The sequence below is a fragment of the Heliangelus exortis genome, chromosome 20 (genome assembly GCF_036169615.1).
Source record: "Heliangelus exortis chromosome 20, bHelExo1.hap1, whole genome shotgun sequence".
Classification (NCBI taxonomy): Eukaryota; Metazoa; Chordata; class Aves; order Apodiformes; family Trochilidae; genus Heliangelus; species Heliangelus exortis.
In genome coordinates, this window is record NC_092441.1 from 8,450,442 (window position 1) to 8,475,152 (window position 24,711).

Genomic DNA, 24,711 nt, shown 5'->3' on the forward strand with positions numbered 1-24,711 from the left:
TCAGGGGTAAAACATACCCTGTGTGTAACTGGACAGCACCACCATGGCCTGACACCATCATGCTGCAGAAATGACATCCTGGCCCATCAGAGAACTAAATAGCAGTTAAGAGTAACATTGTGAAAACCCTTTGGGATCCTACAGAACTGAGATTCCCAAGTCCTATCAGGGAAGCAGGTAGCATCACTTGGAGTTTACACCCTCCTGCCCCTAACAGAACTGTACCCAGAAAGGTTCTGGGGTTCTTGTTGGTTCTTTTTCAACACACCCACCCAGTGAGATGCACATAAAAGCATCCAGATTTATAGCCAGGCCTGAAGATGCACAAATAGAGCCCACGCAGAACCCTTGACTCTGGATCCATGGAAGAAAGCAAAGGCAGCCAGAAGGTAGAGTTTCCACAGGTTTATAAATCTGATAAATACAATTATAACACCCTGCCCACCACAATGGGGCAGAGGGGGAGGAAAGGGAGTCCCAAAGGTTGGGGAGAGAGTGCTGACTTGTACGTGGCAGCTGGAGAGTACATGACAGCTGGAGATTTATGCTGATGTGTCAAACAGCTTCTCAATCATCTCCCCCACCTGGTCGACCTGGTATTTGATGTATTTTTCAGGGTTCTTGGTGAAGGGCACATTGCCATATCTGCAAAAGAAGACAGCCCCCAGGTAACCAACGACTGGAACACAGCAAAGAGACCCACTGGCCCCTCCTCTTTCACAAACCAGCTCCACTCCAGCATGCCCCACTTGAATCTGATGAGACATTTTGTAGGGAGCAAGTGACCTGGTTACAATCAAGTTTGGCATGAATAGCCCAGGGTGGCTCAGAGCTTTGTGCTCCCTAGAACATCTGCACCCACCCCCACCAAGGAATCAGGGTGACAGAAGGTGCTTGCAGCGAGGGGATTTCAGCTCGAGGATGTTTTAGTGTGCAAGGTAGAGAAGCTAAGACAGGACAATAGAAAACTGCCTCAGCTCAGGCTACTCTGGACCTCAAAGACCTCAGTAAATCCAAAGAAGAGGGGACACGGTTGCAAGAAGTTGTCACCTGTTCAAGAAGGCACCATAGGTCTCTTTCACAATGGTTTTCTGGGCCCGGCGGATTTTGTCCCGCTGCTCCACGTCTGGGATTGCCCAGGCCTTCTGGATCTTACACAGCTCCTCCAGCCCATCGTTGAAACCCTGTCCAAAGTAACACTCAGTGAGCATCCTGTCTGCAGTTGTGTCTCTAGACTGAGACTGACGTTCTTCTCCCCTGCATTGTCAACAGGCAGCTCACTGTCTGTCCCAGTCAGCCAGGGGATGTTCTTACCCCACCTAACACCTCCTCACCTTAAAGCGTTCCTTTATCATCTGCCTCTCCTTGTCCTTGAGCTGCAACAAGGAGGGAAAGGATTTGATTTTATTGCTGGAAATAAATTTACAACATCCGTGTTTGCCCACAGCCCCCCATCCAACCTAAGTAATATCCTCCCTACCTGGCCTGAATTCCCTCTCCTACAGCAGGGAGGAGAGAGAGCTGCAGTGAGCAGCACACACTGCATGCAGCAGTTGGCTTTCATCTGAAGAAGGTTTAATGAGGGTAATTTTCAGACAGAACAGACATAAAAATAGATTCCTTTATGCTTCCAGCCTTTTATAAAGGAAAGGCTCATGGTTTTGCAAATCCAAAATAGAAGCATCCGCTCAGGTGAAAATATAAGAATGGAGGCAGAGATTAAAAGATTTGTATGAATCTGGGGCAGTGCTGCTCTCCATTGTGTCCCAGCCACAGTATTCACTCTGCAGAGCAATACTGGCAAAAGATATAAAGAAGGTTTCTGGAGATTTTTTACTATGACAAAGGAGGAGATACTTCTGGCAATTTCTATTGTCTCAGAACCATCCTTGCCCATCCTCTCACCTTCACTCCTGGTTGAAAGACAGGCAGGTTTCTCTCCAAGATGTAATCTGTCACCTTCAACCAGCTGCACATGAAATGAGATTGAAAAGAGGCAAAGAGGAGTTACTTGTGCTTCTGTGTCTTCACCCATGACCCAAAGGCTGCCCCAGATAACACCCATCCCAAAACCTCCCCCCGTGATCCCTCCCCCTGTCAGATTAATTGCTTGGAAACCAAAATATTTGGCTTTGGTTTTAACCAGTTTCTGTTTCAGGCTTTCTCCCACTGCTCCAGCTCCCAAGGAGCTCTCACTGACAAAAGGGAAGAGTGGAGGATGCCAGCTGACCTGCGCTGGTAGGTCTGGATCTGCTGCTCAATGAGCTCCCGGTAAGATCTCTCAGCTGTCTTCTGGGTCACAGCCACCAACTGGATCAGCTCAGACCTGAAAGAACAGAAAACTCAGGGAAGCACATGAACCAACTGCTCTCGGGGCTGCTAGCAGGGTGGCAACATTTCACATCCCTATCACCAAGTTCTTTTCTACCTTTTACAATAAAAGGGACCTTGAAAAGCACAAACTAGGAGACAAAAGCTACTCCAAGTTACTTTTCAAAGCCATGTGTTCAGTCCTCCCAAGATCAAAGGGCTCACTACAACCTAAGGCTTCTCTACTGCTTTGATCTTCCACTCTGGTGTAATGCAGTTTATAACAGCATAAAGCTTTTAAAAGGGCAGTTTCAAGGATGGAAGAAAGACCAGAGATGAGACAGGCCAGCAAGTAAATGCACTCAGTGTACATCTCTGCTCCAAACCCATGTTTGGAATCAGCCTGAACTCCAGGGAAACTTACCCAGGTCACACTTACTTTTCCAGAGATTTCAGAATGTAGTTGTAGTTGTTGTGCAGAAAAATGGCACTCAGAGCTGGGTCTTCATAAACTTTGGATTTGCTAAGAAGGTTAAGCTGCAAGTTGCCCAGCACTTTGCCTTAAAGAAGGAAAACCAGAATCACAAGTTTTGCCCTGAAACTTCTCATTACTGACAATCCAAACTGAGCTCTCTGCACTGTCACTGTGGGCTCACAGCAAAGTGAACAGCTCAGCCCCAGCTGCATGTGTAGGCCAGGGTACAATCCTGTGTATTTAACAGCACCAGTGGTACAGGGCAACTGATGACAAAAGCTCTGCAGCACAGCAAGCTGCTGCACTGTGCTTTGTCCTGTCTAACCCTTCCTGAAACTCCCAGTTTCACCCTTTTTTCCAACCCTCCCCCTCAGACTCCAGCTCAAACATGGAAAGATCAGATGGAGTAAGAGACACAGCCTGTGCTCTTCACCCAAGGATGAGCTGAGTGAAGGACAGCCAAGGGGGCAGGAATGGGAAGGTGTGCAGAGTACTCACAGATGTAGGTGCTCAGCAGCCGCCTGCTGAACTCTGAGCTGTAACTGCTGGCTGAGGAGCTGCTCTCTGAAAAGAAAAAGAGTCTCAGGGCAGTTAACATGCCACGGGGAGGGTGTGTGTGTGTGTGTTTGTGTGGTCAGCCTGCCTCTATTCAAACAAACCTCCTCCCTGTTGCTATGAAGTTAGTGCAGTGCTCCTGTCGGCAGCTCCCTGCTTCAGTGCCGACTGCCAGTGGCTTATCCTGGGTGAGGGGGGAAGAGCTTTGCACCCCTCAGGCCCTGTGTCTGCACCAACTGCTGAGCACTCCAGCAGAAATCTCTCCTTCCTAGTGCTCAGAAAATACCCTCTTAGTCAGAAACAGTCATGAAACACATCCTCCCCATCCTTCCCCACCACCTGAAAAGGGTTTGCAAGTACTAAAAACTGGCAACCAGGGAACAAACGAGCTGGCACTGGGAAGAGCAGGGACACAACAGTCATTGAAACAAGCAGAAGGGCTCTGGAAAGTTTCAGCCATCCCCATGGTTGCTAACAGGGCCTGCTTGGCTCTGTGTGCCAGCACAGGAGCCTGCCCTTACAAGCAGTGACTCTGGGCTGGCACATGTTCCTCTGTGTATGCATAAGAAATGGTTTTCTGCCTTCAAGGGCTCGTGGGCACGGGGCCCACGGGACACGTGGGGTAGATATCTCCTCCTCCCCCCACCAGAGAGTTTGGCAGCTGGGCATAGCTCGGGTGGTCCAAGTTCAAAAGCACCCCATGGGAAAGGTCTCGAGGCTCCTGTTGCTGGGAGTTGGACAATGAGGAGCCAAGCACACACGGGATAAAGCATGATACCAGCTGGGCCAATTTGCTACCCATGCCAAAGAGATTCAGTGCCACAAAAACATCTTTTGCCTGCTTCAGCTCATGTGCCATCCCCCATTGTCTGCTGGTGACAAACCCTCCCTATTCAGCAAGAGTTACTTACCCTCCCCTTCTCCCCTTTGTGTTATTTACCACTCCTGGAGGATAAAGAATTAACATACATCACCAGAGTCCGAGGCAACATGAACAGGTACGTGTGGGTAAGTCTGCTTACCTCTGGGATCTAAAGGAATATTGTATGTGTCCCCAAGAACTACAAGGATTAGGCAAAGCAGAGAGAACAGGGGAGGGAGGAGAGAGAAAAAGAAATGCAAAGTGCAAAAAGACAGGTTAGAGACCACCATCCCTCTGAGAACAAAGCAGATATTAACACAGAGCAGCCACAGAGAGCTACACAGGAGAGCAGGCAGGAGTCCCTCCAAGGCCACAGATGGAATGGAGACCACAGTGGAAAGGCAGAGTCACCCTGCTAGAGACACTGTCATTGTTTGCATCTAGCAGGACACCTTGTTCCAAATCTTTACACAGCAAATTCCTCTACACCTGATGGGACAATGAGCCACAATTTAAAAGTTAAAAAAAAACCTATGTTACCTTCTGAATCAGCTCCTGTGGCAGATCTCTACTGCGTGACCACGTCAGTGTTTGAAACAATGGTGCTGACAACACCATTCAGGGAAGGAAGTGGGAAACAGTTGGTTTCTCCAAGAAAAAAAATCCAGACTAGCCCTTTGGCCAAGGAGAAAGAGTCAATGTCCAGGAGGCCCTCAGCCCACTGAGCTTGCAAGTGGAGAGGGAAAAAGGCAGTGGTTAGAGGAGGTGTGGCAAGAGTAGAGATATCCAAGACTGAGTTAATTGAGAATTGGAAGAACTTTCCACACAGGAATTGCATATAAGAAGCTTCCCTGTTCCCCTGGCTCCTAATGGGCTCCCTAACTCTCTCCAAAAACCAGCCAGTGGCTTCTTCTCTCTTCCAGTCTCTGCACCCCCTGAATCTCCAGTTCTCCACCTCTCCAGCCTGCTCTATTCATACTTGAAAGCCTGAGCTCTGCCAAGGCCAAGGGCTTACTGGAGAGCTGGGAGCTGCTGCTCTGCAGAGAAGCAAGAATCCTGCTCTAGCTGATACACAGCAGCATCCTGTTACAGGAAGCAGCAGCTCTTGGCTTCTGATCCACACATTTCTTTCTGGAAGTAGTCCCTAAATCTAAACCTTCTCTCTGACCATGGCCAGATGCTGAGGTGAACATTCTTGCTGCTGCTGTTATACCCTGACCAGTGGCAGAGAAAGGCAGCAATTCATCTACACACAGCCTAAGCAAAGCTAACTCAGCTGGCCCAACCACCCTCACTCCAGCACAGTCAGAGAGGACCACACAGCATCAGATTTGAAGCTAAATGACTAAGGCATCCTCTTGTGCCACCACAGGACACATCTGTAATAGACACCATCCCAAAAGTACCTGACAGGCACAAGTGTGGAAGGACCAGCAGGGGAACTCTCTACATCCCTTGGAGTTCTCCAGATACCCAATTCTGTGGTCATGGCAGATTGGAGGACAAGACAAACCACAGGGTGAAGGATAGGAGGAAAACAAGCTCACCATGCATCATGAGGTTTGATTACTTTAGGGAAGATGTCCAGACAATTTGGGGAAGGAACTGCATGCCTGAAAAAAAAAGCCCTATGCATGTATGTACCTTGTGATGCCAGCATGGCACCTGCTGTCTCCTGGAAATCCAATAATTGCTGCAGGAAAAGGATGGCCTGGAAGCAAAGGAGGGGAGTTATGAGCAACCAAAATTGCATCTCCTATGCTCTGCTATTAGGGATCATGAAGGACCACTTTTTTTCCCCACACTTAAAAGCCTCCAAGAAACAAATCACTACACTCCTTTGAGTTGCTGGGCTTTACCCACACAGTCATATCATGGCTTAACAAGAATAATTAGTTAATGACTTAATGGAAGCCAGTTAATTGCCCTTGCAATACCAAGATAGCTTAAGAAATTTCCCTACTGCTCTTTTTGAAACTTCTTCAGAAGCTGTTTTTCACAAAGGATGGTTCAAATCATCATCACATACATTGCTGGTGAGTTCATGAACTGTCCCATCTTTTGGCATGTTATATTCTTTGTCCGGATCATTCTAAGGGAAGAGAGAGATAAGAGGTCAGCACCTAAGGAACCTGAAGGCACCTACAGTACAACTGCTGCTGCAAGTGAGCTGTAGGCTTGTTTATCCAGCCTATCTCAACACCCTCAGATCTGGCTCTTGCAGTGCCATCTCCTGGTGCCCAGAAGCCACAGCTCCTACACACCAACAGCTCAGAACCACAGGAGTTTGTTCAGCAAGTGACCACCAAATGTTCAGCTCACCTACCAGGCAGGGCATTCACCAAGCCCACCTTACACTGCCACAATTTAATACGAGTCCTCCAATTTTTTTTCAGTCAGTAATTTTCCTTTCTTTTTAACTAAGATTAGATTCCAAGTTTGACTTGGTATCTGCAGATAATTATTATTATTTGTAGTATGTCTGTCAGGGTCTTAAGCAGAGGCCTCTTCTATTTGCAATCAGCACCAAGCATTTGCTATTTGCAGCTGACTGTCCAATGTGATCCAGCAAGCTCTTGCTTTAAAGTCAGAAACTAAGTTGTCTCAGGGAAAGCTGAACTAGGGATTCTGCTCAGAAAACCTCACTTCCAAGCCTGCTGCTCTAGCCAGAGGGAACACTGAGGGAGCATCCTACCTTAATGTTGTCTGCAAACTCTTCCAGTGCCTTTGCACCAGTGGTCTCCATGGAAGTGATCAACCCTGGCAGTTTGTTCTTGGTGCCTGCTGCAGTTCCCTGGAATAGTTCCATAACAGATCAGAGAAGGAAAACAAACAGGATCTGAACTTTCACCCAGCCCCTCCCCACCCCATCACTTCGTTCTCAATTCCTCATGTACCAGGAGAATATTTTCAGCACCACTGACAACATGTGAAAGCCTACATTCTTCTGCCAGCCAAAAAGGGAAGATGTTGTGACCCTAATGGTGACCAGAACTTGCTACCTCTCATGTTTCCTCTTATGCAGTACCTGATACATGAGGTTGGTGCCTCACTGTCACCAACTGGAAGCAGATGGTAGGGAGCCTTGTTAACCTGGATGCCAGATTTGAAAGGAATACCTTGAAAACCTTGTGGCATGGTCCAAGCAGGCTCTCCTCAGAGCAGCCCATCTTCCAGACATCAGCAAGCACAGCCTAAACTAAGTTCAACAGTATCAGAGATTAAACTCCTCAGAGGCTATGTATACAGCAGAATAATGTAGATGATCTATCACCAGGTCATGACTTGAACTGAAAAGATCTGCTGCTGAGTTCACCATCACAGAAAGGAGAAAGCTGCATTTATGTTGCTTCCAGTCCATGCTGGAGGACAGAAGCAGCATGACTTTGTTCAAAGCCATTGTGATCATTCTTTCCAAAAAGTTCTCCAAGCCACAGGACCCTCTCCAGTCCCATCATGCTTACCTGCAGGACCTGATCAAATTCTGGCTTCATCTGCTTAAGATGCTTAAGGATGGGGAAGATTGTGAGCACAGCTGAATAGTCGTGTCGGATGATGGCTTTCCGGGCAGCTGAGACAATGTTATCCCCCTCCATGATCAAGTTATCCAAAGACTCCTGCAACAAAGCCAGAGAGTCAGGAAGAAGCAGAACTTCTGCCCAGGCAGCACAAGGGGCTCAATGCAGGATACTCATTAAGGATGCCAATTTAGCTGATGATTCATTTGTGGTGCGTTCTCCAGGGTCTGTGTGGACCTCAGTTCCCTAAACAGGTCCTGGAGGACACCCCTAGTACTCATCAGCACCCAGAGCAGGTGGTGGAAACCACATCCTCCCAAGGAAGGGGAAAGGAAAAAGACTTTGTGCCCTTGTGGCCAAGAAGGCCAATGGCATCCTGGGGTGCATTAGAAAGGGTGTGGTTAGTAGGTCAAGAGAGGTTCTCCTCCCCCTCTATTCTGCATTGGTGAGGCCACACCTGGAGTATTGTGTCCAGTTCTGGGCCCCTCAGTTCAAGAAGGACAGGGAAGTGCTTGAAAGAGTCCAGCGCAGAGCTACTGAGATGATTAAGGGAGTGGAACATCTCCCTTATGAGGAAAGGCTGAGGGAGCTGGGTCTCTTTAGTTTGGAGAAAAGGAGACTGAGAGGTGACCTCATCAATGTTTTCAAATATGTAAGGGGTGAGTGTCAGGGAGATGGAGTTAGGCTTTTCTCAGTGGTGACCAGTGATAGGACAAGGGGTAATGGGTGTAAATTGGAGCATAGGAGGTTCAAGTTGAATATCAGAAAAAATTTTTTTACTGTAAGGGTGACAGAGCCCTGGAACAGGCTGCCCAGGGGGGTTGTGGAGTCTCCTTCACTGGAGACATTCAAAACCCACCTGGACACGTTCCTAGGCGATGTACTCTAGGGGGCCCTGCTCTGGCAGGGGGGGTTGGACTAGATGATCTTTCGAGGTCCCTTCCAACCCCTAGGATTCTATGATTCTATGATTCTATGATTTGTGTGTAGCCTTTACAAGAGAAGCCAAGCAGAGAGGCCCAACTGACCTGGATGAGAGAATCAAAGGTCTTCTTCTGGTGGTGCTCTGGGACAATCTCTGTCAGGAGTTGGTATTCACTCTGGGCCAGTTTGACAAAGGCACTAACACAGTGGATGTAGGCGTCGATCTCGATGTCGAAGACGTCGTCCCTCCCTGTAAGGACAAGAGGGCTTTGAGAGAGAGCAAAATCCACACTGACTCCAAGGCCTCGGGCTGCACAAGGTTCTTCTGGAAAAGGAGGTAGTGGCTTTGGACCCATCCTTTCTTGAGAATAAGAGTCATCTTCTCACCAAACCTGCCCCCCCCCCCCCCCAAAGCTGGGTTGTGCAGGAAGCAATGCACACCCTGCAGGAGACATGCAAATCATCTGCAGAGCAGGGAACAGGAGCATCAGGACACCAGCTCCTCCTGGCCTCCTGACAGAAGGCAGGTTTGGAGCAGCACTTCTGAGATACAAACTAAATTTAATCAAGGGCTTGAACACAGAGTACTGAACTCTGGAAGGTCTGAGGTGAATTATTCAACATCCTTGCTTGTATTTTTAGAATTCCTTATCTCCATCCATCATGCAGATGAAAAACTGCCATTTTGCATCAACATTTCTGGGAAATCCTCCCACAGGCAGAAAAAGATAAGAAACAGGCAGATAAACATTCAAACCCTATGAAGCAGAAATATCAGCACAGCTAGGTGAGCTATCTGCCACAAAATGCTGTATACAAATGCAAATATTTGAGGGATAGCATACAAATACCTCAAAGATCCACCAAAGAACCTATGTGGTTGGCATGAGAAGTGCTGGTATGATACAAGGGCCCTCAACTCATTCCAACCACTACCTGGATGTGTCAGCAGGACAGACACAACCAGACTCACACCATCCTGCACAATTCAGAACCATGTAATAACCACCACAGGACAATAAGATCACACAGAGGTGCCTTCTCAAAGCTATGGGCTGCTGCTTCTCTCCTCCCAGCAACATCTGCAACTTTTGATGGAGAAAGAATCAATTCTTCCCTATACTGATGGGTCCCCCAGGTTGATCTTTTCCAAGTCAGCAGGGCACACACAAAGGTGATGTGGTTTTACACCTGCCCCTGGTGAAGAGTGATCCAGTGTATTGCATGCTGCATGTGATCCCTTTCCTGTTTGCTTCACTTCAGCACCACATAAGACAGCAGCTAAACACAGGAGAGTGCCCCTCAGCATGGTAGCCACCAGTCTTTGGTTGGACAAAATCAGGGTTCCCTGTTTGGGGGCTTTGGGGTGTGTGGGATTAGTAGGAGTGAATTCTACTGAGAAGAACCAGAGCTTCCTTAGCCAGAGAAGGCCCATGCTCCAGGACTGCCCACGGAGATAACAGCCATGGCTACAAAACTACTGTGAAACATGCTGAAAAGAAGGGATGTTAGCCAGCTGGGAATGAAGTGACAACATGGTACTTACCAGCAGCAGGCCCATGCTTGTCGCTCAGGGTATCGGAAAGGTGTTTAACTCGTAAATCATGCTCATGACCTAGTGAGATGTCAGCCGGCACAAACAGAAGGCGCAATTTATCCAGGGTGGTTACAGCACGGATGCTCACACTGGCTGGAAGCCACTTCAAGCTTGGCTTATTTGATATCTGATGGATGGTTTTTTTTCCCTACACGTTCCCAGGGATGCTACCTGACCAAATCCCTTGGTTGAGCTATGTAGCGGTAGCGACCCTTCGAAACCTGATGAGAAGTGACAATTAAGTCATTTGTTGGGCCACAAGAGTTCCTTGAGCCTCCTGCTGGAAGTTCTGAATGGAACAGCAGGCACCACAAGTCCAATTTGTAGCCACAGGCATTAAAAATCCAAACTCAAAGCCCACTTTTTTTCCCCCAGCGTTGTTTTTCCCCCAGATGAGTGATGTTAGTCACCACCTGGGATTTAAAAGACTACAGAAGAGATCTGCTTTTGATACATGTTGAGCAGGAGGCAGAAAGGTCTTAGAGATGCTTTGAAACAAGTGACCTCCTCTCCCTTCTCTGGTACAACCTCTGTAAACAGAGAAGATCAGAATTTGGAAGACAACCATTTAGGCAAGTCTCCACAGAACAGAGGTGCAGGCCCTGAGCTACTTGTGGTCCAACACCTTAACATCAGGTTTGAAAAGGTGACCAGGAAATGGAATGGCTCAAAGTCCAAGCAAAAAGAAAATAGAAACACCACAAGCAGATGGCATCAGAGCAGAGCACTTCCATTAGCCAGGTAACTATGGTGGGTCAATTGCTTTAAGGTAACATTCCTCTCCACGTGTACTCACGTTTACAGAGACTTTTTAATTCAGATACTAAATTTAGAAAAAATAATTTTGGCTCCCCAGCATCTCCTCAGTTCCTCAAGCATAGCTGTACCTATCCAGTGCTGCCCATCAAGCACTAGGCTAATGGAAGTCCCACCTGGAAAAGCAAGGTTGATACACAGAGAAAGTCAAAGGTGAAGGAGCTGGAGCTTTGATTACCTTCCATAGGAATGAGGTTAGAGGCCCCCTTTTTCCCATCTAGACCATGCTGAGAGTACTGTTTCAGAAGGTTCTGAGCCTTACGGATCGTGCCTGTCACCAGAGCCAGAGAAAAGAGACAAGAAGACCTAGAAAATGGGTGAAAGAAAACAAACCCAGAACACCAGCCCTCCACCAGCAAGTCACCTGGGTCCAGCAAGAGGATGCTGGGCACCAATGAGCATGCTCAGTATAAGAATGTGAACCCCAAACTCATCTCCAAGTGTGCAGATACAATGGTTTTTCCAGACTGCTTCCCTGATTTGAGGGGGGGGGGCATGAATTCCAGGGTTACAGAATCAGGGAGTGCTCAGATCAGCTTGGGGAGGTGGCATGGCAGGGTGAGAGAACACTGTCAGAGAAGGGAAGCAAGGAAGGACCCCTCCCTGCAGTGAGTTTATTTAAGCTGATACTCAGCATCCAAGCATGCAAGGTTTGTTGCTTTTCCTCAGCTGTGGAAGCAGGGCTTTGCAGTACAATCCCTGTCCAGCAACACCTTGCCTGCTCCCCAGAGGCACAATTGCAGCCACCTGGTTAGAGCTGCAGACAGAGGTGCCTTTCTGAGGGGTATTTTCTGAGCATGCTCAATACAGATCCATCAGGAGCCCCACAGCCAAGACAAGAAACCCCTGGCATTATAGAAGAGATAAAAGGGTGACAACCTCTGGGCTCCAGAGAGCAATTGCTGCAGCAATTCCCATCACAGGAATCACAGAATAATGGATGCTGCCCACCCATGTCTAACTTGTATTCAGTCACCCTAATCCCCAAGACACTTCTCTTCTAAGGAACTGCAAATCAATTAAAACCATGGAAAAAAAAAAAAGACACCGGGTTAAAAGATTTATACTTAACACACACAAAAAAACAGACAGAACTGAACAAAAGCCAATGCTGGATATACAGCTAGAAAACACAAAACAAAGCATTAATGTGACAACTGAAGACTAAGCACTGTTTCCACATTAAAGGTTAGTCATCATGCAACAAGCTGCAATTATCACCAGCACATGGACACCCTCTCACAGCAGAGCTTTGCTGTTGCCTGCACAACAAGGAACAGAAAGTTTTGGGAAGGTAGAAGGAGTTTCTATAGGAGACCCAGGGGCAACAGATCTGGGCTAAATAAATGAAGAAGGATCCAAGAAATAAAAATGCTGCTGCCAAAATTAAGAATTGCTCTTTCACTTTAAAGTAATAAATACTCCAGACATGCAGAAAATCCCTCCTTCCAACAGTAACTGAGCCACAGTGCAGCCTGGAAATGAGTGTTGGATGAGGGGGAGCCCAAGTACAGACTGCTGCAGAACAGCACCCTGGGGTGCAGGACAGCCTCCCATAAAGGGATGTATGGCAGGAAGAAGGAAACTTCTAATGGGGGAGCAGAGGAGAGAGAAGTTTCCACTGAATTACCAACCTGCCTTAACCTGGTGCACTTACTAAAAAACAGAAATATGGTTCCTGAAGTGCTCACTGGGGCCAGTGTTTCATTGAAAATATTTTTCTTCTACCTGTTCAGTGTTCTCAACTACTCAATAAAGAAAAAAAAACCAAAAAAACCCAAAAACAACCAAAAAACTACCTATAAAATAAATTCTTCTAGCAGGAAACTTCCTCCCTCTAGACCCACACCATGGAGGTGGGAAGATTTACACCCTCACTGTGCTGATGCATTTGCTCCTAGCATCTGTCATATGATCAAAGCAGAGGGCTTCACCTCTTCTTCCAAGCTTCCCAATGCTCTTCACACTGAACACTTCCACTTTATTCTCAGCTGCCTTCAGAAACCCTAAGAGTTTGGGCACAACAGCAAATTCCTCTGAGCAAGCAGGGCTGTAGCAAGCTCTGAGGATATGCACTAAGCTCCTTCTTACTGCTGTTACATGGCCCAGGTGTTGCAGAGCAGCTCAGCCCAGGTACTGTTCATCTAGCAGTTCTTTCATCTTTCCCACTTTCAAGCATTCTGGAGGAGGGGAAAAAAAATGACAAAAAACCCCCAAAAAAACCAGATAAATTGGTATGAGAACCAAACAAACAGTGTAACTGCTGCTGCTGTCACTAGGATCTCACTTCACAGGTATGCAGTGCACATCTTCAGAGCTCACCCCTGAGAGTTCCCTCTCAGATGAGAGCTGAAACTCCTGTGCTGCATTTTATTTGCATAAGCACAATTCTCTGTGTTTACCCTGTTCAGGGGCATCACTCCAGTCCTGCCCAATCCCTCTCACTTAGCACTGTAATTAGGCTTTGATGGATTCTAGTGGAAGCCAAATGCTTTTGTTCCATGACTGTTCTGCCCTAGTAGGCAGCTGGAAAACCAACCAGGAATGTGGTGCAGCTGCTAATGAAAACATCAGACTCAGGCTGGGGAGTGATGGATATGGGAAGAGGGAAGCAGGAACAGGTTCTTCCTTCTGCCAGACAACCTCCACAGCTTCCTCCTCACCACCAGGCAAACTGGAGCATTAAATAAACTGGAAAAGGGCTCCCTATAGCTTGCAAAGAGCCCTCAAAAAAAAAAAAAAAAAAAAAAAAAAGACAACAACAAAACAAGCAGAAACTTTTGCTCCTGTGGCACATACATGAGGCACAGTTTTCCAACTGTTTCTTTCTTCCACCAGGCAGTTTTCTAACCAAGCAGAAGGGTAATGTATCCTCTTTTTTTAAGTAGGAGTCAGTATAAAATTGGCTAAAGCTCTCTGGCTTTTCCTTGGAGGCAGCCAGGCTGGGTGCTGCTACCAGCATCTTCATCCCTGTCCTTCCTGGCAGTGCAGGGCTTTTGAGTTCCATTCTGCTCTCAAAGCACTGGGTCTAGAGCCATCACAAACAAGTGACATTTAATGTATATGCAGCAGGAGGTTTGGGAATCTAAATATTCTTGCCTCCTGAGACAGACTGCTGACATTTCAATCTGCAAACTTTAAAAAAAAAAACAAACAAAAAAAACCCCAAAAAAACCTCACAGACTGCTTCATCAATTGAACTTGACTTGGCAAGTTTCATTTAAGAGGAGAAAACTCTGCTTTAGAAGCATCTCCAGCAGTCAGATTTTCAACTGCAATTTCAACAGCAGGAGACAGTACAGGGTACAAAACCAGTAAAACAGTAACAGAGAGATGAAGACCCTCTGAAACAACGTATGGATGTGGAACATGTTCTCCAGAACCCAACACAGCACCTGAAGGAGAAGAGAGGGTCTCTACCTTGCTAATCTGTCCCTAGTATCTCACCTTCCCTTTAGCTGTGGCCTCTCCTGAGCTTTGCTTTGTGGATAAAGAAGTTACAGATTTAGTTTGTTATTTATCCCTTGCAACAGGTTAAAGTGTGCATTGGGGTGTGCTCTGGGATATTCTTAAGGATTAAGGAAATCAACTCACTTGATGGAACTGTGAGAAAACTCCCTTGTCTAAAACCCACATTGACAGAATTTGTCTTACTGAAGCAATGGCACAGAACAAAAAATTCTTTGCTGTAATTGAACAAAGGCTAAAACCAGGGGAATTAAACACCACCAGATGAATATTGCTATGAAAAGGGACACTGTGCCAGTGCAGAGATGGTATAACACCTCCACCTCAAGAGCAGTCCTTGAAAGCTGATGGCAATGCAGAAAAAATGGTGACTCTTGTCTCAAAGACTTTTTTCCTCCATTTTTAACTTAAGTACAATTTAGTAGCCATAAGAGATGCCTGGTGACTGAGGTTTAACCACCCCTGTACTTCAAGAGCTACAGCCTGGTTCTCTGTCCTTGTTCATGGAAGACTGGAGAAAAATCAGCCACTGTTGGTTTTTTTTTTTGAGATTAACAATACCCCAGTAGATCATTCAAAATGCTCTTTCCTTCATACACCATCAGCTCTTTAAGTACATTCAGACTGGGCTCTGTACCTTCTACCTGGCCTGTCTCACAAACTCCAATTAAACTAGGTAAAAAGATGTGAAATCCTGGCAAATCTAGAGCCAAGATACTCATCACCAGTAATTTTGGATGGCCAAATGCATCCATTTTGGAGAAGCCCTGTTAGTAGGGAGCAAATGTTTCTGTTTTCAAGTATGTGGGCTCCTTTCTATACTATGTGAACACCCAAGATCTGAGATTCATTAAAATAATCCTAATTATTTTATTTTTTTAATCTGCACATGAAAAAAAATCTCCTCCATTTCTGACTATTTACCCAGACCACAGAGGAGATACTACTCAGGCTGCTCAGAAATACCTCCTGATTTCACTGCAACCAAAACCCAAGGATCTTTTCAGTATCAGGTGAGAACTGTGGAGCAAATCTGAAGCATCCACAACCCCAGATGCCCCAGGGTTCAACTACTGATCCCCATCTGGCATCTTTCCAGCAAAGAGCTACTGAACCACAAAAAAAACCCCAACATTTTTACCCTATGACAATCATGCTGTTGGGTAGGAACCACTGTTCAGGAGCTGAACACAAATGACTGTCACCATGCTCAGAACCCATTTTAAAAAGTGTCCATCTGCCATCTGCAGCATGGCTATTTCTCCTTAGCAGGAGGATATTGTCCTCTACAGGTCTCCCAACACTGGGGGCAAATTCTTATGCAATTAACTACCAGCCAAACTCCAGATGAAAGTCAAGTGTGGGGTAAGACATCCCCTTGTCTGGTGGTTTCTCTGCTGACAGGGAAAAATCCACTGAAATTCAGTCTGATTGCATCAAGCAACTGCAACTGGCACATCAGCTTTTAGGAACAGCTCCAGGACACTGCAGCAATGGCACAAACTGATTTTAAAAAACCAGAGGGGTCATCTCTGGATGTCACAGCCTTTCCCATGCAGCTCTCCCTCTCCAAATATCCCAGGCACACCCTCTGCTTTAGCAAGAAGAGGCCCAGCAAAGCCTCTCCTCACACAGAAGTGAAGAGAGAGAGCACCAGGGCCAGCACACGCACACAAAGACACACATTACCTGGGATGAGGACTGCATTCACATCAGGATTATAAAAATAAACACAACACAATTAAAATGGGTATTTCTTTTCCTCCCTTTCCCCATCCCATCCATTCCCAGTCCCTACCCACATTTCTTGCTGTTTTCCTGAACCCAGTATTTGGACAACACAGAAAAAATAATTAGGGTGGGAGAGTACTGGCCAGGGAAAACCCCAGAAATATGAACTTTCCTGGCTCTCATCCCTATTACAGAGGCAACAGCAGGGTGCTGTGACACCAAGAGGAACACTGCACTGATGTGGGAGGTCGGTAGCACCTTTTGCTGTCCCCCCTTCTGGCCCTGCTCCCACTAGATGGCACATTTCAGGGATGGGAACTCCAGCTCTGGGCTATGGTACACTGGGGGAACCGACCTCATCAGCTGCAGAAAACACAGCAAAACTCCACTATGAGGAGAGGTGGAGTAACCCCCTTTTCCCCCAGCAAAAGCTTTAACAGCCCTTCCCAAATTCAGACAACTTTGGGTCTTGTTTCTGCAGCCACCCACCTAGACCCTATCTCAGCTCCTGCCAAGTTCTTGGTTTCCCAGCACGATGATAATTTATTCATAACTAATGATTAAAGTGATGTGTTTGATCAGATCTGAGTTTTCTCTTTTGCTGTGGCACAGGCTATATTCTGTATTCCAAGGCTGAGGACAGGTGTTCTCAGATCATATCCTTCTATAGCCCTCTCAGGTCTCTTTTTACTCACTTCCTTTGTTAGGGAAGCAGCCTTTTCTCTCCCTGTATACAGGACCCCTCTTCTCCTTTTACATCGCCCAGAAAACAGACTCAATGGCTTGACAAACAGTCAGAAAACACCTGTCACCTCAATACTGAGCCCAGGGCAGAGAAACAGAGCTTATCTCCAAAATCCCAGCCCTGCTCCTGTCCTAAAAGCACAATTTCAGACACAGGGCTGAGCTCAGCAGTGAGAAGATGTGCAGATATGTTTGGTACCCAGACAAGAGGATTCAGAGTGCAGTGAACACCCCCCTTCCAGGCACTCACCTGGCCTCTTGATTGGTTTTTTGGTAGGGGTGTCCTTCCTTTTGTTCTGAATGGCAGGGGAATAGGGCACCCCCGTGGAGGAGCTGTTCTTACGGAAATGATCTTTCAGGCCTTTGATGGAGCGGTCGAGCTGCACGGAGCGGATCTGGAAATAAACTGTCATGAAATCTAAGGAGAAAAGGCAGAAAAAAGGATGATAAGCACTCAGGAAATACTCTGTGGTAAAACAAACCTTTCCTGTAACACCCTGTGTCCCAAGGGGACTGACTAGCATTGATGTGGGACCTCAAATAAGTGTTTTCTCTCTTATTTTCTTCAAAACCAACTTTTTTTCTCCTGTGGCATTCATTCCAACCCTCAAACCATACACAACACGAAGCCTGTGCACCACTGCCAGGAGTGCATCACTTGTGGAACAGATGGGAGGCATTTGAGCAAGACAAGGTCAACTCAAGTACTTAGTTTCTAGCAGGAGAGACTGTACACATTTCTCAGGATTCAGGACACTCAGGAATTAAACGAGGCATTCATCATTTGAAAGCAGAACACAAACTGACAAACCAAATTTGCTATATATGCTTGATTTGCCTTTGATCAAGGAAAAAAATCCTAAAAAGATTTTAAAGCTATTTGTCACACTTGGTAAGCACAGTAATCCCCACTCAGAGGCAAATCACCAAGGTGGGGTGTGACTCCAGTAGCTGTTTGTATGTGAGAGGAAAGGTTTCTTGTAACTCATCCTCAAAGTCATTTATCCCCAAAGGAGAAGTTAATAAAGGGGTATAAAGCTGGAGATAGATTCTGATGGTGCAGAACGAGAAAGAAGAGACATGTCCTGACTGAAGAAAGGCTTCTGTGCTGCTTCACCCCTGCCCCTGATAACACTTAATACAAAAGTTCTGTTCCTAAATAGTTCCCAAATGGCAATAAATGATCAGTTTCTTGAACATTTGTAATACCTGTGCAGTAGATAGTGCAGCTCCACCAGGAGGCATTCCAGATGCAAGTTAAATGATGTTTTGCTGAAGGACAGACTATGCATTTAGAAAATTCATCCTTTATTAACACAGCTCTTTCTCTCCACACAGCTGTTCACTCCCACCACAAAGAGCAGGATCTTAAAGTGAGACTGAACTACTCACCTAAGAAGTGCCACTAAAGCAGGCACTAGCCCTGCTAGCCACCAACCACAGAATGACTCAAGGTTTGCTGGCCACAGCAGAGGCTTCATAGCTGAACATCATAGAATCATCATAGAATCATCATAGAATCCTAGGGGTTGGAAGGGACCTCGAAAGATCATCTAGTCCAACCCCCCCTGCCAGAGCAGGGCCCCCTAGAGTACATCCCCTAGGAACGTGTCCAGGTGGGTTTTGAATGTCTCCAGTGAAGGAGACTCCACAACCCCCCTGGGCAGCCTGTTCCAGGGCTCCGTCACCCTTACAGTAAAAAAATTTTTTCTGATATTCAACTTGAACCTCCTATGCTCCAATTTACACCCATTACCCCTTGTCCTATCACTGGTCACCACTGAGAAAAGCCTAACTCCATCTCCCTGACACTCACCCCTTACATATTTGAAAACATTGATGAGGTCACCCCTCAGTCTCCTTTTCTCCAAACTAAAGAGACCCAGCTCCCTCAGCCTTTCCTCATAAGGGAGATGTTCCACTCCCTTAATCATCTCAGTAGCTCTGCGCTGGACTCTTTCAAGCACTTCCCTGTCCTTCTTGAACTGAGGGGCCCAGAACTGGACACAATACTCCAGGTGTGGCCTCACCAATGCAGAATAGAGGGGGAGGAGAACCTCTCTTGACCTACTAACCACACCCTTTCTAATGCACCCCAGGATGCCATTGGCCTTCTTGGCCACAAGGGCACATTGCTGGCTCATGGGCATCTTCTTGTCTACCAGGACCCCCAGGTCTCTTTCACCTACACTGCTCTCCAGCAGGTCAGCCCCCAACCTATACTGGGACATCGTGTTGTTCTTCCCCAAATGCAAAACTCTACACTTCCCCTTGTTGAATTTCATAGATTCTTCATAGATTCATCTCCAAGCCAAGCTGTGCAGTGCTACACACAACCCTCACCACCCTACTTTGGTCTCAAACATTTTGTCAGTCGTGGGGGTGCACTCAGCAGGCAGCATCACCAACCTTGGTTCCTGCCATTTTCCACCAGCCAGCCAGAAATCCGGATGATGTCGTGCAGGACACTCTCTGGGAGGTGCTCCAGAGACATCTCCTCCTGAGTGTCCATTTCATCCTCCCCACTGATCAGGTCCAGGATGAGGATGGGGGGGACTGGTTTGGTGTGTCGTGTCATCAGGCTGCGGAACTCAGACTCCAGGGACTCCTTGCCCCTCTCAAAGAGGGATTTCTGGCAAAAAACAGGACAGAAGCAGCACAGGGCTCCTGTTATCACTCACCCAGGAGTATTTCTGCATAAGAACACACTTTCTGCAGCATTTCTAACCACTGTCAAAAACTGTGTCCTTCAACACCACCCGTAGGTAAGAGACTTTTAGAGCTAGTTAAATAAAAATAAAATGTTTGGAGTTGCTCAGTTTTCAAGTGTGATTTCATTGGATTTCCCATTCTGCTCAAGCAATTGGAGGACTGACAAGAGCTCCTCAGGAGGAGGTTCAACCAACTCCATCACATGTGCAACACAGGCTTTCAGAAGCCCTACTGGTGCAAGGCATAAAGAGCAAAATGCCACAAGAAAAATTGCTGCTGAGTGCAAACTTCAACAGAAGCCAAAACAATTGTTTTTTTTCAGCTGTGCCCAAACATCTTTTTGGCCAGGCAGCAAACAGAGCAAGCAGCAGGGCTACATCAGCCCCTCTCACCCATGGAAGGTTTCAGACCCATGACCTACCACACGGTTCAGCTCTGGGCTGTCTGGATTGTTGTCCTGGAAGTATTCCACTGCCTTCTGGATTTTGTCCATGCAAGCCAGGTATTCCTCCAGCCTCCCAGTAGGGCTGAAAATAAAACAAAATATAAAAAGCAGTATTCCAAGAAGCAAAGAAAGAAGATAACGAGAAAGCACCAGATTAAATCAGGTTAAAAATAATAAGGAAAATTTCAATTCCCTTTTCTTCAACTAGGAGGAGATCATGGGATTCCCTTTTGCCTCCACACAATGCCACAGCAGAACACCCAATTCACAAAGCAAGTGCAGAAGGACTGATGACTGAGCAGCAGAAAACTCTCAGCCATGCCTTGCCTTGCCTTCCTCTCTCAGTCAAGCCCTACTGGGAAGGTGAAGGAAGCTGCACAACCCACCAGCCCAGAGAAGGGCAATCAAGGCTGCAAGAGGCTCCAGACCAGTTCTGATTACAATATCAACAGGGCAGGAAGAGCCTTTGGGAAAAGAGCAGAGGAAAAAAAAGAAGCCACCTATGCTAATGAGATTCATAAAGTGGCATGTCTGCAAAACCTGGACGAGACTCCAGTGCAGAACCCAAGCAGACTCTGCCCTCTGGGGATTGCTGAAGATGAAGCCAGGCAGCTCCATTGTGCACTGATGTTGGGGAAAGAGTGTGGGAAGGGTACAAGGAACATTATGTGTGTGTGTGGAGTCAGCCCCACTACTTCTATCCCAAAAGTTCAAATAGGGTGAAGCTCTCCAGCAAGATCTAACTGCTCAACTCACCCTTCCTTTATGATCTTCTCTGTGTCCTTAGCTACATGGTAGTAACTGATGACATGATCCAAGCAGGACAAGGTCTTCTCCACGTTCTCCTGCAGGCGCTGGAGGTTCTCTGTCTGTTTATGGACAGGGATGATGGAGTTTTCCAGCTTCATCAAACGGCTCTCAAAGGAGGAGAGGATGGAAACCTACACACCAGGAGAGAGACAAAGAGCTGAGGACACCTTCCCACCTGGATCCATACAGCAGGGTAGCAGTGAGAGCAGGGCAACCAGGGATCTTTGGTCACAGCTTATCTTTAAGGGCTCTAATTTTCCCTGACTCCTTGGACAGGCTGTTTAATCCCCCTGTGTCCTAATTTATATTAATCTATCACAAAACAGATCACCTGTCATACAGAGATGGGCTAATTATGAATTAAATGTTTGTAAAACATGAAAATCATGTTCCAAGGTAGTGCTAAGGAGAAGCAAAAATTGATTTGGCAGCAGGAAACAAATCCACAGGAACTGCCTGGAGGTGGTGTAGGTAAAAAGAGCAACAAAAGCATCAACTAGCAGCCACTTTGCTCCATAGCAGTAAGACCCAAACAGCAGATGCACAAAGTGAAGGCACAGGATGTGTATAGCATGAACCTTCTCTTCCACCACAGACAGCTATTTTTTAAAGGGGACTGTGATATTGCTTCTGAAAGGTGGAAAAACTTAGTAAGTTCATAAAGCAGGCCTTGACATCATCTTTTCTAGGGCAAAATGTAATTCTTTCAAGATTCACTCCTCTGTTATGTTTCCCATACTTCTCTGGTGGTCCCTCTACAACTCTCTTAAAGCACTGAGCCCCAAGCTGCACATAGTACTCCAGCTATGGGTTTGGAAGCAATTAGAAGACAATAATTACTTTCTACTTCTTAACTAGAAGACTCTGAAAATAAACTCTGAACAAGACCTGACTTTATGAAGCAACAACATGATGCTGTTGGACAAACTAGTCTGGGGTCTATTAATACCTCTTCCTGAGAGAGAGAGAAGGCTGTAAAGAGAGAAGGCCAACAGCTCATGTCCCAACAGATCATTAAGACCTCATCTCCCCAGGAGAGAGGTTTAGGATTGAAACATTCATCAGTCTTCACTTTTGCCTAACCACAGAAGTGTAAAACACAGACACAGAGCAAGTGGTTTATTACCCTGCATTCCTCAGGTCTGCACAGTGACAGCCCTGAAAACAGATTCTCCTCAAAAAACTAAACCCAGGCCTAACATTGGAGCTGAATTTCAAGCATCTCCTTACCATGTTCTTTGTAAGCTGGTCACTCTTCTCAAGGCTGTCTTTGATAAAGGACAGAGTTTCTTCTTCCTGCAAGTAGGATGAAAAAATAGCCTTCAATTCTGAACAATAAGCATTTAAGTCACTAAATATTACATACAGGTTTTTACAAGTCCTTCTAAACACTGAATCAAACTGTTTGGTCTGATGCTAAGGTCACATCTCAATATACAACCTCTTAACAGAAATCAGAGAAATTGAGGTGCAACTGTGGCAAGGTGAGACACATAAAACCCTCACGACATTATGAACTACTCATTTCCCTTCAATACCATAAAAGCCTTACCACACGAAGGCCACAGCACAATATAAAAGTAACACCTTTACCACAGAGGTCCTCTGGCTCAGGCCCCACACTTCCCTGCCCCAGCCCAACACAGGAGTGGCACAGGCACCATCCAAACCCCATGCACAGCCATGAACCCAAGCAGTCAACACAAAGCAACCCTCAAGGGTTTGTTTTCAAGTCAGCGAAGCCCAGAGATGGGACGAAATTACAGCAGGCAAGGGCTGACCTCGCAGGCTACACCTGAGAACCTGAAGGCAGAGCCCCCAGAAGCAACCAGGCCTTAAGGGCAGAGCCCCAGGCGAGTGGAAAGCAGAGAGAGTCTTGACCCTGAAAGCCAGGGCCTAAAGGGGACCTGGGAATGCTGCCAGGTCCAGAGAGGGGTGATCAGGCCCTTAGGGGGTCCCGGAAAGCTTCCGGCTCCATCTCCCAGGCAAGGCGCCGGGGCTGAGTCCGCCGGCCTAGTCCTTCGCCCAGCCTCACCTGCTTGAGTTTATCCTCGATCTCCCTCCGGCGAGCCGACACCTCCTCGGTGGGGATCATCGTGCCGCCGGGCGCCGGGGCCGCGCTCGGCCCTTCAGCTCCCCCGCAGCCCTCCTCTTCCGCCCTCACCCGTCACGGCGCCGCCGCCATCTTGGGAGGGGCCTCAGCGCCGCCGCCATCTTGGGAGCGGCCGCTGCGGGGGGCGGGGCCCGGGGAGGGCGGGAAGGGCGGGCCCTAACGGCCAGGGCTGCGCCGCCATCTTGGGAGGGTGGGGACGGTGACACCGCGGTTGTGTCAGGGTCAAACCCGCCATCCACACCACGGCCTGCCCGAGCCGAACCTCCCCAACTCAACCCAACCCAAATAGCAGTGATGTCCCCCTCAGGAAATGGCATCCTGCAGGGTGTCCAAAGCCACCCAGCTTACCCTTTCCCCTGCCCTGTTCCCTGTCAAGTTTCTTTGTTCAGGCCCAGGCACACTGTGCCACACAGCTGAAGGGAGAAATGAGGCGGGGAGGAAGGTTACAGGGATTTGAACCTGGCAAAATGAAATTACAGACATTTAAATATGAATTATGGCAACATAGGCATTTGCAGGTGTGGGGGTCACTCTAGAAGAAGAGGAAATAGCCTTGAGTTGCATGAAGGAAGTTTTAGATTGGATATGAGGAAAAACTTAAGCAAAAGGCTTGTTAAGTCCTGGAACAGGCTGGCCAGGGCAGTGGTTGGGCTCACTGGGCAGACCTGGTGCTTAAAGATACCGTTTACTGGTAGATAGGGCAGTGCTGGTTTAACCGTTGGACTTAGCTGTCTTAAAGGACTTTTCCAACCAAAACGATTCTATGATTCTACCCCTGCCCTCCATCTGTTTTTCCACTGGCTGGATTTATCACACACCAGAGAAATTACAGGGCTCTGCATCCTCATAAACCATGTCCAGCCTGGAGCAGGGAGGTGGTTTTATCAGTACAGACAGTCCCAGCCTCCCGCCATCTCCTGCTGCTCTGAGGCAAGGCTCCTGCTGTGCAAAGGGACTGGCACGTTCCCATCCATCTTCCCCCTGTCAAACCACCCCGGGCTCTGGAAACCAGCTGAAACAGCCCAATGGGTCTCTTTTGTTCAACAACTTCACTCCATTTCATAACCCACCTTATCATGCTGCAAACAGCTGTGCCTGGGCTCTGCCTGCTCTGAGGAACGATGCGTTTGCTGCCTCTGCCTGCCCACCCGTGTTTTATGGGGACACCTGCTAGAGGGGATCTTATCCTGAGCCTTGCCTGAGGTCAGCATCCCTTGTGCTTTTCCCCTTTGGCCTGGTGTGACTGGGAAGCGTTCTGGGTTATTTTTTCCCTGTACAGCAGAGCCATCTTTTTTTAATAGCAACCCATGCTCTTTCTGCCAACTCACCTCCTCATTCAACGGGCAGCCAGAGCCAAAAGGAAATCTCCCCTCACTGAGCCTGTGGTTAACTGTGTGCTGCTCTCCCCTGAACAGTGCTGTGTATCTCCTGTGAAAAGCCAGCGGAAAGACCCCTCACAGGGTGACTTAGACCTCAGAGCAAAAAGCTGGGGTAGAAGCACCGAGCCTACCTCCCAGCTGGAATGTAAAAATTGAATAAATGTACAGAAAGTCAGGCTGCTGATAAATCACATAAAAACTGCCAGGGGCTGTGCAGACGTGAGGTAGAAAGCCACATCCAAGGGGAAAAAA

At 47.3% G+C, this 24,711-nt stretch overlaps 2 protein-coding genes across 14 annotated transcripts in view; one reads left to right on the forward strand and one right to left on the reverse strand.

The window, feature by feature from the left end:
- Positions 1–24,711, forward strand: part of UBALD2 (UBA like domain containing 2) — a 79,762-nt gene that overhangs the window by 6,669 nt on the left and 48,382 nt on the right.
- On the reverse strand, positions 391–23,204 carry EXOC7 (exocyst complex component 7). 13 transcript variants are annotated; one of them, XM_071764345.1, is made up of 22 exons: positions 23,003–23,204; positions 22,198–22,263; positions 20,914–21,098; positions 20,134–20,239; positions 19,410–19,632; positions 17,251–17,418; positions 16,215–16,226; positions 11,236–11,328; positions 10,191–10,259; positions 8,749–8,894; positions 7,667–7,819; positions 6,898–6,996; positions 6,232–6,294; positions 5,847–5,913; positions 4,363–4,401; positions 3,284–3,349; positions 2,750–2,870; positions 2,231–2,326; positions 1,906–1,969; positions 1,335–1,376; positions 1,051–1,184; positions 391–645 (listed from the first exon to the last, which is right to left on the reverse strand). In XM_071764345.1, the coding sequence occupies exons 1-22, from the start codon at positions 23,060–23,062 to the stop codon at positions 543–545; spliced, it is 2,175 nt and encodes a 724-aa protein (XP_071620446.1). In that variant the 5' UTR covers positions 23,063–23,204; the 3' UTR covers positions 391–542. The 13 variants fall into 13 exon arrangements, with proteins under 13 accessions (XP_071620446.1, XP_071620447.1, XP_071620452.1 ...); XM_071764346.1 differs by lacking the exon at positions 16,215–16,226; XM_071764351.1 differs by lacking the exon at positions 11,236–11,328.